The 13,651-nt window shown below is 44.4% G+C and overlaps 1 protein-coding gene across 1 annotated transcript in view; it reads left to right on the top strand.

Annotated features, from left to right (window-relative positions):
• Nucleotides 1–1,110: 1,110 nt before the first annotated feature.
• The window catches only part of LOC143961619 (beta-1,3-galactosyltransferase 5-like), a 50,697-nt gene continuing 38,156 nt past the window's right edge, over nucleotides 1,111–13,651 (top strand). Inside the window, exon 1 of the mRNA XM_077470942.1 lies at nucleotides 1,111–1,245. Within this exon, the coding sequence (XP_077327068.1) occupies nucleotides 1,243–1,245 (3 nt within the window). The 5' untranslated portion in view covers nucleotides 1,111–1,242. The remainder of the gene's footprint in view (nucleotides 1,246–13,651) is intronic.

Below are 13,651 nucleotides of genomic sequence, written 5' to 3'. Positions count from 1 at the left end.
AGTTTGTTTATTTATTTTTTTATTTTTATTTTTTTCTGGGAGGGAAGGGTGAGGGATGGGGGAGGATGACATGGAATTGAGGTATGGATTGAAATATTATAAGACATAGCTGTTAAAGAAGTTGTAGATATATAACGAAATGTAATGTGAAATCTATGGAAAGAAAAGATGAAAAAATAAAGAATTTATTAAAAAAAAGAATACATTATATCCTAAATTCTATTAAAAAAAAAAAAAATATATATATATATATATATATATATATATATATATATATATATATATATATATTTTTTTTTTTTTATTATAAATGTTTTATAGCAGAAAGTAAAAAATAAAGATAAACTCAAGTATATCATACCATAAATTGTAGACAATGTAACTTTTACCCAAACCAATCAATATACCCTTATTGGGATTTTTAATAAAAAAAAAAATATTAGAAATGATTTATAGCAGAAAATATTTTTTTTTTAATATTCTGCCTTTTTTTTTTATTGTATAAACAAACAAACAGTAGTGTAAAAGTACCAACAATGCAAAGCACTATTTGTGTGAAAAAAATGATATATATAAAAAAAATGTATTTGGGTACAGCGTTGTATGACTGCGCAATTACCAAGTAAAGTAGCACAGTGCTGAATATTTTAAAAAAATGCCCTGGTCATAAAGGAAGGGGGGGGGGGGTAAAAGACCTTCCAGAACTGAAGTGGTAAAGGCTGCACTGACAAAAAAAAAAAAGTTTTGTAAATAGTTTATAAGTGACACATAGTAGATCTTATTATTTGACGCATTATTTGACGCATGCCTTGACATTTGGAAAAATGGAAAATAAAAATCTAAAATAAAAAAACAAATCAATAAATACATGATGGAAAAATATGGGTTTGACGGGCTGTTGTTGGCAGGAGGCCAGGTGGTGCATTGTAGGTGTCGGGTGACTTGATTGATCTTCTGAATGGTAGCTCCTCGGAGAGTTTGTGTGCCGGTACCTGTTTGGCCGGATCTGGATGGCCCTCTTGTGTTGACAAGCAGGTAGCTATGCTGTAAAGGATGCAGAGTGCATTGTACGGGAGACAAGGAGCTTTGGCTCATTGTTGTACTCAGCCTGTCTCCAAGGAGCTGACCAGCCAACTCACCAACAACAAAAAGATTATCACTTTGTCCCACAAGACCTGTCAGTGTGAATGTGATGGTCACCCGGTGCGTCTCGCTCTGGCAGACTGGTGTAAGAAGCTGAGGATGGTGAGTTGGCTGGAACACGGCTCTTCCATTGGGAATCCACTCTTAGGAAATGTCTCGAGTGATGGAGGACATCGATGTCCATGAGGTTCGGTCATGTCCTCACTCACTCCTGGCTTGTAAAGGTCATCAGCAGCTGATTAACCTTACATTGTGACCAACACCATGGCCAAAACTCTAAGGGCATCTTCCCGAATGGTCCATCTACCCAGATCTAGTGCAGCTTTCCTCAGCCGTCCTAACATGGGGGAACACATTAAATAACTTTCCGGTCTCAGGGAACCCCGCTAATAATTACTATATGTACAGTACATTAGTCACAGGGAAGAATGTCCCTTACATTGGTGATCAGTGAGAAGAATGTCCCTTACATTGGTGGTCAGAGAGAAGAATGTCCCTTACATTGGTGATCAGTGGGAAGAATGTCCCTTACATTGGTGATCAGTGGGAAGAATGTCCCTTATATTGGTGATCAGTGAGAAGAATGTCCCTTACATTGGTGATCAGTGGGAAGAATGTCCCTTACATTGGTGATCAGTGGGAAGAATGTCCCTTACATTGGTGATCAGTGAGAAGAATGTCCCTTATATTGGTGATCAGTGAGAAGAATGTTCCTTACATTGGTGATCAGTGAGAAGAATGTTCCTTACATTGGTGATCAGTGGGAAGAATGTTCCTTACATTGGTGATCAGTGGGAAGAACGTCCCTTACATTGGTGATCAGTGGGAAGAATGTCCCTTACATTGGTGATCAGTGGGAAGAATGTCCCTTACATTGGTGATCAGTGGGAAGAATGTTCCTTACATTGGTGATCAGTGGGAAGAATGTTCCTTACATTGGTGATCAGTGAGAAGAATGTCCCTTATATTGGTGATCAGTGAGAAGAATGTTCCTTACATTGGTGATCAGTGGGAAGAATGTCCCTTACATTGGTGATCAGTGAGAAGAATGTTCCTTACATTGGTGATCAGTGAGAAGAATGTCCCTTATATTGGTGATCAGTGAGAAGAATGTTCCTTACATTGGTGATCAGTGGGAAGAATGTCCCTTACATTGGTGATCAGTGGGAAGAATGTTCCTTACATTGGTGATCAGTGAGAAGAATGTCCCTTACATTGGTGATCAGTGAGAAGAATGTCCCTTATATTGGTGATCAGTGAGAAGAATGTTCCTTACATTGGTGATCAGTGAGAAGAATGTTCCTTACATTGGTGATCAGTGAGAAGAATGTCCCTTACATTGGTGATCAGTGGGAAGAATGTCCCTTACATTGGTGATCAGTGAGAAGAATGTTCCTTACATTGGTGATCAGTGAGAAGAATGTCCCTTACATTGGTGATCAGTGAGAAGAATGTTCCTTACATTGGTGATCAGTGGGAAGAATGTCCCTTACATTGGTGATCAGTGAGAAGAATGTCCCTTACATTGGTGATCAGTGAGAAGAATGTTCCTTACATTGGTGATCAGTGAGAAGAATGTCCCTTACATTGGTGATCAGTGAGAAGAATGTCCCTTACATTGGTGATCAGTGGGAAGAATGTTCCTTACATTGGAGATCAGTGAGAAGAATGTTCCTTACATTGGTGATCAGTGAGAAGAATGTTTCTTACATTGGTGATCAGTGAGAAGAATGTTCCTTACATTGGTGATCAGTGAGAAGAATGTTCCTTACATTGGTGATCAGTGGGAAGAATGTTCCTTACATTGGTGATCAGTGGGAAGAATGTTCCTTACATTGGTGATCAGTGGGAAGAATGTCCCATACATTGGTGATCAGTGGGATGAATGTTCCTTACATTGGTGATCAGTGAGAAGAATGTTCCTTACATTGGTGATCAGTGAGAAGAATGTTCCTTACATTGGTGATCAGTGGGAAGGAGGAGGAGGACACACCCAAAGAGCTCTCTGTGAGAACCACCCATTTTTCAAGCCTGGGCCTTGCCTGCTAGCTCGGCCCAGGAATAATGCCTGATCCTGGGGGAGGCCCTGAGATGGATCCCCCTGATGACACGGGGCCCAGTGAGGAGGAGGTGGAGGATCTGTCTGTGGGTCCGGGCCCTGGTATGGATGCCAGCGTTTTCAGCCTTAAGGTTGTTAATCGCTTTAGGGCGATTGGGAGAGCGGAGGAGAAACTTAAAGTTTTGAGAGTGGAGCTTAAAAACTTCAAAGCCAAATACTTCCAGGCCTGGAGTAAGAATCGCACCGCCATGAAGCCTGAGCTACAGGAATTAGAGGAAAAAGTAAAGCAGCAAACTTTATTGTTGGGAAAACTAAAAGAAAAAAGTGGAGCATTTAAAGAAAAGTTTGAAAACGAGAGAAGGTTTGTCAGCCAGTCCTCATCGTGTTCAGTGGATCAGCCTCAGCATATGGATGACCCGGGTCCATCTGCCTCTGCTCCTCTCCCCCCATGTAAGGCCTTGGAGTCGCCGGCGGCAACCAGCCAGGGGGTTGAGAGTGAGAATGGCACCCTGACCTTCATCCAGAGGATGGAATCCCCCCTGAGAGGAGACAAGCTTGTAATGTCTGATAATCCATCAGAGGTCCCGGAGGATGTTCAGAAGAATCAGCCAGGTAATGAGGATGAACCTGCACCAAATCCCCTGAACATGGATGTTGCTGCACCCGCATGTGCTGAGACCTGTAGTTCCACTACCACATTTGCTGCATGTGTTTCACACACTGTGTCTGACACCTGCAATGTGATTGCTTCACCTGAGCCTCTCTGTGTTCCAGCAGAGCTGATTGATGCTGGTGGGGGAGGGGATCAGAATACTGCACCATGTGCAATGGAAGCCATGGATGTGTCAGTCCAGCCTGCACTGTCCTCTGCAGAAAGTCCTGTCCTGATGGAAGAGAACAGGCCAGATGAAGATTCCACCAGCACAGCAGTGGGAACTGACACTGCTGGGAAGACTGCAGGACATGTGAATATACCAGCAAGTATTAACAATGACAGTCATGATAAAACAATGAATGTGGTGGGTGGTGGTGGTGATGGTGAAGGGGTTAATACTGCTGGGAAAAACAAAAATGACATTTCTCTCTCTGCTCAGAGGAAAGACTCATCGATTGTACAGACCAAATCTGTACAATCGATATCTGCTAAAGATGTCTCAGACAGTTCAAAACACACAAATATCTCTTCTGCTGGGAGGAATATGGGGAGTTATGCATCTGTTGTGGGGAGTCGCACCAAGGAGGGTGGGGGGAATACTGTAAATATTGGTGGTCACAATATAGGGGGTTTGGTGGTGGGTATAGGAGGAGGAATGTGGTTCAGTTCAAGTGGGAGGGGGAGGGGACCCCACCAGTGAGGGGGAGGGTGGCAGAGTTGATTTTGGAAATGGGGTTTAAAGCTGTGGATATTTTTGCTTTGATTTGCCCAGTGGGGAGTTATGAATTTGATTTGTCTTTTGTAAAACCTGAGGGGTTGGATTTATTTTGGGAGCGACATAGGAGGTGCCAGGGCCTTTCGCAGTGGAGTGGTTTGGTGCCAAAGGTGATTTCCAGGCAGCCTCTGATAAAATCGGTGACCATCCTGGTGCGTAACGAATCCATACCAGAGGCTGATTTGGTAGTATGGCTACGCCGATATGGTGAGGTCCTCACTCCACTGCGGAAGGTCCTGGATGAGCATGGGATATGGACAGGGGCCTGGACGGTGTCACTAAAACTGGGGGTGCTGGGCAATGTAGTCCAACATCTGCCCTGCTCAGCTTTTCTGGGAAGAGATCGGCTGACTATTTTCTACCAGGGACAGCCCAAAGTCTGCAATAAATGTGGTGAAAAGGGCCATTTTGCCTCTACCTGCACCCGTAAAAAGTGTTCGCTATGCCAGGGTCTGGACCACTTGGCGAAAGATTGTACCCAAATTCGGTGCAATCTGTGCCAACAGCTTGGCCATCCTTACAGTAAGTGTCCAGAGGCTTTACATAACCTGCAAGGATTGGAGGCTGAGCTGCAGAGGCTGGATAAGGAGGATCAGGCCGCTGTAACTGTTGTTGTCCCTCCTGTGTCAGTTCCATCTGTTTCCCCTGGTAATGTTGTCCCTGAGTCTGTCCCTCCTGTGTCTGTTCCATCTGTTTCAGGTTCTGTTCCCCCTGGTAATGTTGTCCCTGAATCTGTCCCTCCTGTGTCAGTTCCTTCTGTTTCAGATTCTGTTCCCTCTAGTGATGTGGTCCCTAAGTCTGTCCCCCATGTGGTTGTCCCTATTCCTGCTGTACGTAGGTCCTCCAGACTAGCGGAAGCTGCTGGGGGGGCAGGTTTAGCGGATCTTCCTTCTCAGCCTCCAGTCCCTGTCCCTCGGCAGCGCAAACGTGGTCAGGGGAATGTGGGGGTGCTGGATGGGGGTGGGGCGGATGGAAGGGTGTCCATATCCCATGTCTCACCCTCTGTTGGGGGGGATTCAGATGATGAGGGGTGGGAGACGTTTAGGAGGAAGAAAAAGAAGAAGAGGAAGACAAATAAAGTAGTTATTTCTTCCTCAGAGTCGGACCCAGGAGGGGTTCCTCCTGGTAACCCTTTTTCAGTTTTGTCAGGTGATGGGATGTCTGATGTATCTTTCTCTTTATCATCCATGGATGAGGGGGAGTCACATAGTTTGAAGAGAGCTGTTTCTGGTGATGAGAGTGTGGTAAAGGTTAAGAAACGACTACCCCAATCATCCTGATGGCAGTTCCCACTCCGATAAAGGTGGCGACCATTAATGTCGCCAGCATGAAATCTGCAAGAGCTCGTGATATTGCCTTATTTTTGCTCAGCGAGTTTGATGCCGAGATTTTATTTTTGCAAGAGACCTGGCTCAATACTTTGGCCGATGTCCATCTAGCAAAAAGGGAGTGGAGATGCGGTCCCTCCTTTTGGTCTCTTGCGGCTGAGCCCTGCAGCGGAGTTGCGGTCCTTTTTAAAACCGATATGGTAACGTGCCGGCGGGTAATTGAGGTAGAGATTGGAAGATGCATGGTCTTGGACGTCTCTGTTAGGGAGCAGGACTTGCGTCTGATTAATATCTATGGACCGCAGTCAAGATGGGGCAGGAAATGCCTCCTCACAGAGATCAAGCCCTTCCTTTTTACGTCCCAGCAGGTTGTCTTTGGAGGTGATTTTAACACCATAATTAGGCCTGAAGACAGGAGAGGCTCCATAGACAGGCTGGCGTACGATAGCGTTTTTCTTAGAGATATGGTGAGACAAGCAGGCCTGGTAGATGTGCATATTAAGCACTGCCCTGGCAGCACGGGATTCACATTTCAGAGAGGGAATAGTCAGAGTAGGATAGATAGGTTTTTTTTAAAGGAGAACTCTGCTTTCTCGGCTCCTGAGTTGAGGGCGGTGGAGTTCTCTGACCACTGTATGCTGTCTGTGACTCTGAATGCCTCGGACACTCCACCCAGGGGAAGGGGTACCTGGAAACTGAATTCGGCTCTCCTGGAAGACGTAGAGGTAAGACAATCCTTTGAGGATTTTTTCCAGGCACAGGTTTCTATTCTGGACTTTTGCAGCAGTAAGTCAGAGTGGTGGGAGCTTGTGAAACAAAGGGCGATTGGACTTTTCAAGGCCATAAGTAAGAAGAAGCAGCTTGGTATGTACATTGCCTACCAGCATTTGCGGAGGAAGCTTGATCGTCTTGTCTCGTATAGAGGAGATCCAGGGGAGATCTCTGAGGTCAAGTTTCTTCTTAGAAAGTGTCAATACGACCGGCATGCCTCCTTGGTTCTGGAGAGGGATTATGGAAAATATCACTCGCCTGATCCTTACCAGAACTGTAAGCAAGGCATAGCAGTTAAGACGGTCATAGGCCTGAGGGATAGTACGGGTTCCCTGGTGAAGTCCAGATCAGGGATCCTGGAGATCTTCAGATCATATTATGCAGACCTTCTGGGAAGAAAGGACCTTTGTCGGGACAAGATGGAAAGCTTTCTGGATTCTACTCCAGGATTGGGAAATGGTACATTGCCTTTGATGGATTTGACAGAACCAATTTCAGTGGATGAGGTAGTTCATGCTATAGAGAAGCTGGCTACCAAAAAATCGCCTGGGCCAGATGGGTTGACAGCTGAATTCTACAAGTGTTTTAAGTCCATTCTGGCTCCCTTTTTAGCGGAGGTTTATAACAGCTGTCTAGAAGAGGGTTCGCTCCCTCCCTCCATGAGGCAATCCGCTGTGATTCTTCTGTCAAAAGGTAAAGACCCCTCAATGATTGAGAACTGGCGCCCCATCAGTCTTCTCAATGTTGATAGAAAGATCTTGGCGAAGATTCTTTTTTGGCGCTTGTCGTCAGTGGCAGGCGATTTGTTGTCCAGTCATCAGCACTGCTCGGTCCAAGGTAGAAGTACCTTTTCAGCGGTTTTAGCTGTCCGGGAGGCTTTGGAACGATGCAGGGCTGCTGGATGGAGAAAGTACTTGCTGGCATTGGATCAGGCGAAGGCTTTTGATAGAGTCAATCACGAGTACCTGTATTTGCTACTTGGTAGATACGGCCTGCAGGGGAGGTTTATAGATTGGCTGAAGACATTATATAAAGGGGCTGAGAGCTTCCCACTGGTTAATGGTTGGGTTGGACGGCCTTTTGAGGTTGGCTCTGGTGTGCGCCAGGGATGTCCTCTGAGCCCCCTGTTATATGTATTCGCAATCGACCCCTTCATAAGAAGGCTAGAGAGTGGATCTTTGTGCGGGGTGCCTTTGGGCATTGCTGGTGTGCCACCTTTGAAGGTCGTGGCCTATGCCGATGATGTGTCTGTTATTGTCTCTGGAACGGAGGAGGCGCAGGAGGTGGTCTCTATGATAGAGCAGTACACGGAGGCTTCTGGTTCTAAAGTCAACCATGAAAAGAGTGAAGTTTTCTGGATGGGTGAGGAAGGTGAAAGCTTCGAACTTCCGGATGCCTTCCCAGAGCCCCAGCAGGAAATTAAAGTGTTGGGCATCAAATTTGGTCCTGGTGACTATGGTCATCGAAATTGGGAAAGCAGGTTGGTGTGTGCCAATGCCAAAGTAACAAGTTGGAAGAAATGGAAGCTTTCATTGAGGGAGAGGGTTGACTTGATCAAAACGTACCTGGTCCCAATTTTTTTATATGTCAGCTTCGTCTGTATCTTGCCAGTATCTCTCTATGCAAGGGTGTACAGCTGCTTTTTCCAACTGTTATGGGGAAGTAGGCTGAACCTGATCAAACGCAATGTAACTTACCTGTCTAGGCGGGAGGGTGGCCTAGGAATGGTCAACCCAATAGTTTTCTTTTCTCTGCTGTTTTTAAAGTACAATCTTGGTAACATGCTAGCAGAGAACCCGCCGGGATGGGTGGGTATTTTTCAATCTTGTTTTAGGCCTTTTCTGCGATCCTGGGAAGATGGCGGACCAGTGAAAAGTCTGAGAGTCCGACATGGCAAGCTCCCGGCTTATGTTGCCCCGTGTCTGAAAATACTTCGGCAGTGGCAGGTGACAGTGGAGGATATCAAGTCCCTCCCCAGGAAGCTTCTGGAGAAGAGGATTTTGGGCTCTGCTTTCAGTGTGTCACTGGCCTTAAGGGATTGCCCAGGCTCTGTAATGAGGGAGGGGTTGCGTTTAATCAATTTAGAAAGAATCCCCTTGAAGTTTAGGGATCAAGCCTGGCTCGCCTTCCATGGAAGGCTCTATGTGAGAGGGAACTTGAAGCATCGCCCTGTGGATGATCGGGATTGTCCTAGAGCGGAGTGTGTTGGTAAAGTGGAGTCTATGGACCACTTTTTGCTCCAGTGTCCCTTTAACATAGAGGTGTATAAAAGGGTGGGGAGGGCTCTAGGCATCCCCTTTTTCTATCGCATGAGTTATGCGGAGTGGGTGTATGGGGCATTCCCGACTCACTGGGATTTTGATTTGGATACACTGTTTTTAGTTAGTATAGTTGTCCGTTACTTCACATGGAATGCACGGTGCCAGATTACCCTGCGGAAGAAAGTCCTCTCTGTTGAGGTGGTGGTGCACGATATTCTGGGTGAGGTTGGGAAAATTCAGGGTCTTGAGAAGGGCAGGGAGCCTCGGGCAGTCTGGATAAGGGCGTGGAGGAATATCAGACCTGCCTTTGGTGAACTGCCCATCTCTGGGTGAGGAGCTCTTTTCTTTTTCTGGTTCTTTCACTCCCTTAGCTTTTTTTGGTTAGTATCTTCTTTTTGAAGAAGGGCTGCATGCATAATGGGTACAGGTTTGTTTCTTAACCTCACAAGTTTGATGTCTGGTGTAATGGTGTGAGTCGTAATAGGATTTATGTTATTGCTGTAAAGTATTTTTTTTTTTTTGGTTTGAGAGCAGTTTTGCTATATTCATATTAATTTATGTAAATATGTATATATTTATGTATATTTATATATTGTGATTTTATGCTTAATGATTGCAAGACTTTTTAATAAAGAAAAATTGGGAAGAATGTTCCTTACATTGGTGATCAGTGGGAAGAATGTCCCATACATTGGTGATCAGTGGGATGAATGTTCCTTACATTGGTGATCAGTGAGAAGAATGTTCCTTACATTGGTGATCAGTGGGAAGAATGTCCCTTACATTGGTGATCAGTGAGAAGAATGTTCCTTACATTGGTGATCAGTGGGAAGAATGTTCCTTACATTGGTGGTCAGTGGGAAGAATGTCCCTTACATTGGTGATCAGTGGGATGAATGTTCCTTACATTGGTGATCAGTGGGAAGAATGTCCCTTACATTGGTGATCAGTGGGAAGAATGTTCCTTACATTGGTGATCAGTGGGAAGAATGCCCCTTACATTGGTGATCAGTGGGAAGAATGTTCCTTACATTGGTGATCAGTGGGAAGAATGTCCCTTATATTGGTGATCAGTGGGAAGAATGTCCCTTACATTGGTGATCAGTGGGAAGAATGTTCCTTACATTGGTGATCAGTGAGAAGAATGTCCCTTACATTGGTGATCAGTGAGAAGAATGTTCCTTACATTGGTGATCAGTGGGAAGAATGTCCCTTACATTGGTGATCAGTGAGAAGAATGTCCCTTACATTGGTGATCAGTGAGAAGAATGTTCCTTACATTGGTGATCAGTGAGAAGAATGTCCCTTACATTGGTGATCAGTGGGAAGAATGTTCCTTACATTGGTGATCAGTGAGAAGAATGTTCCTTACGTTGGTGATCAGTGAGAAGAATGTCCCTTACATTGGTGATCAGTGAGAAGAATGTTCCTTACATTGGTGATCAGTGGGAAGAATGTCCCTTACATTGGTGATCAGTGAGAAGAATGTCCCTTACATTGGTGATCAGTGAGAAGAATGTTCCTTACATTGGTGATCAGTGAGAAGAATGTCCCTTACATTGGTGATCAGTGAGAAGAATGTCCCTTACATTGGTGGTCAGAGAGAAGAATGTCCCTTACATTGGTGATCAGTGGGAAGAATGTCCCTTACATTGGTGATCAGTGGGAAGAATGTCCCTTATATTGGTGATCAGTGAGAAGAATGTCCCTTACATTGGTGATCAGTGGGAAGAATGTCCCTTACATTGGTGATCAGTGGGAAGAATGTCCCTTACATTGGTGATCAGTGAGAAGAATGTCCCTTATATTGGTGATCAGTGAGAAGAATGTTCCTTACATTGGTGATCAGTGGGAAGAATGTCCCTTACATTGGTGATCAGTGAGAAGAATGTTCCTTACATTGGTGATCAGTGAGAAGAATGTCCCTTATATTGGTGATCAGTGAGAAGAATGTTCCTTACATTGGTGATCAGTGGGAAGAATGTCCCTTACATTGGTGATCAGTGGGAAGAATGTCCCTTACATTGGTGATCAGTGGGAAGAATGTCCCTTACATTGGTGATCAGTGAGAAGAATGTTCCTTACATTGGTGATCAGTGAGAAGAATGTCCCTTACATTGGTGATCAGTGAGAAGAATGTTCCTTACATTGGTGATTAGTGGGAAGAATGTCCCTTACATTGGTGATCAGTGAGAAGAATGTCCCTTACATTGGTGATCAGTGAGAAGAATGTTCCTTACATTGGTGATCAGTGAGAAGAATGTCCCTTACATTGGTGATCAGTGAGAAGAATGTTCCTTACATTGGTGATCAGTGAGAAGAATGTTCCTTACATTGGTGATCAGTGGGAAGAATGTTCCTTACATTGGTGATCAGTGGGAAGAATGTTCCTTACATTGGTGATCAGTGGGAAGAATGTCCCATACATTGGTGATCAGTGGGATGAATGTTCCTTACATTGGTGATCAGTGAGAAGAATGTTCCTTACATTGGTGATCAGTGAGAAGAATGTTCCTTACATTGGTGATCAGTGGGAAGAATGTTCCTTACATTGGTGATCAGTGGGAAGAATGTCCCATACATTGGTGATCAGTGGGATGAATGTTCCTTACATTGGTGATCAGTGAGAAGAATGTTCCTTACATTGGTGATCAGTGGGAAGAATGTCCCTTACATTGGTGATCAGTGAGAAGAATGTTCCTTACATTGGTGATCAGTGGGAAGAATGTTCCTTACATTGGTGGTCAGTGGGAAGAATGTCCCTTACATTGGTGATCAGTGGGATGAATGTTCCTTACATTGGTGATCAGTGGGAAGAATGTCCCTTACATTGGTGATCAGTGGGAAGAATGTTCCTTACATTGGTGATCAGTGGGAAGAATGCCCCTTACATTGGTGATCAGTGGGAAGAATGTTCCTTACATTGGTGATCAGTGGGAAGAATGTCCCTTACATTGGTGATCAGTGGGAAGAATGTCCCTTACATTGGTGATCAGTGGGAAGAATGTTCCTTACATTGGTGATCAGTGAGAAGAATGTTCCTTACATTGGTGATCAGTGAGAAGAATGTCCCTTACATTGGTGATCAGTGAGAAGAATGTTCCTTACATTGGTGATCAGTGGGAAGAATGTCCCTTACATTGGTGATCAGTGAGAAGAATGTCCCTTACATTGGTGATCAGTGAGAAGAATGTTCCTTACATTGGTGATCAGTGAGAAGAATGTCCCTTACATTGGTGATCAGTGAGAAGAATGTTCCTTACATTGGTGATCAGTGAGAAGAATGTTCCTTACATTGGTGATCAGTGGGAAGAATGTTCCTTACATTGGTGATCAGTGGGAAGAATGTTCCTTACATTGGTGATCAGTGGGAAGAATGTCCCATACATTGGTGATCAGTGGGATGAATGTTCCTTACATTGGTGATCAGTGAGAAGAATGTTCCTTACATTGGTGATCAGTGAGAAGAATGTTCCTTACATTGGTGATCAGTGGGAAGAATGTTCCTTACATTGGTAATCAGTGGGAGGAATGTTCCTTACATTGGTGATCAGTGGGAAGAATGTTCCTTACATTGGTGATCAGTGGGAAGAATGTTCCTTACATTGGTGATCAGTGGGAAGAATGTCCCATACATTGGTGATCAGTGGGATGAATGTTCCTTACATTGGTGATCAGTGAGAAGAATGTTCCTTACATTGGTGATCAGTGGGAAGAATGTTCCTTACATTGGTGGTCAGTGGGAAGAATGTCCCTTACATTGGTGATCAGTGGGATGAATGTTCCTTACATTGGTGATCAGTGGGAAGAATGTCCCTTACATTGGTGATCAGTGGGAAGAATGTTCCTTACATTGGTGATCAGTGGGAAGAATGCCCCTTACATTGGTGATCAGTGGGAAGAATGTTCCTTACATTGGTGATCAGTGGGAAGAATGTCCCTTACATTGGTGATCAGTGGGAAGAATGTCCCTTACATTGGTGATCAGTGGGAAGAATGTCCCTTACATTGGTGATCAGTGGGAAGAATGTTCCTTACATTGGTGATCAGTGAGAAGAATGTTCCTTACATTGGTGATCAGTGAGAAGAATGTCCCTTACATTGGTGATCAGTGAGAAGAATGTTCCTTACATTGGTGATCAGTGAGAAGAATGTTCCTTACATTGGTGATCAGTGAGAAGAATGATCCTTACATTGGTGATCAGTGGGAAGAATGTTCCTTACATTGGTGATCAGTGGGAAGAATGTCCCTTACATTGGTGATCAGTGGGATGAATGTTCCTTACATTGGTGGTCAGTGAGAAGAATGTTCCTTACATTGGTGATCAGTGGGAAGAATGTTCCTTACATTGGTGATCAGTGGGATGAATGTCCCTTACATTGGTGATCAGTGAGAAGAATGTTCCTTACATTGGTGATCAGTGGGAAGAACGTCCCTTACATTGGTGATCAGTGGGAAGAATGTCCCTTACATTGGTGATCAGTGGGAAGAATGTCCCTTACATTGGTGGTCAGTGAGAAGAATGTTCCTTACATTGGTGGTCAGTGGGAAGAACGTCCCTTACATTGGTGATCAGTGGGAAGAATGTCCCTTACATTGGTGGTCAGTGAGAAGAATGTTCCTTACATTGGTGGTCAGTGAGAAGAATGTCCCTTACA

This window comes from Lithobates pipiens, unplaced genomic scaffold (genome assembly GCF_037356315.1).
Source record: "Lithobates pipiens isolate NorthernLeopardFrog02 unplaced genomic scaffold, aLitPip1_a1.2 Scaffold_8, whole genome shotgun sequence".
NCBI classification, from domain to species: domain Eukaryota; kingdom Metazoa; phylum Chordata; class Amphibia; order Anura; family Ranidae; genus Lithobates; species Lithobates pipiens.
This window is presented reverse-complemented; position numbering and strand designations above follow the sequence as displayed.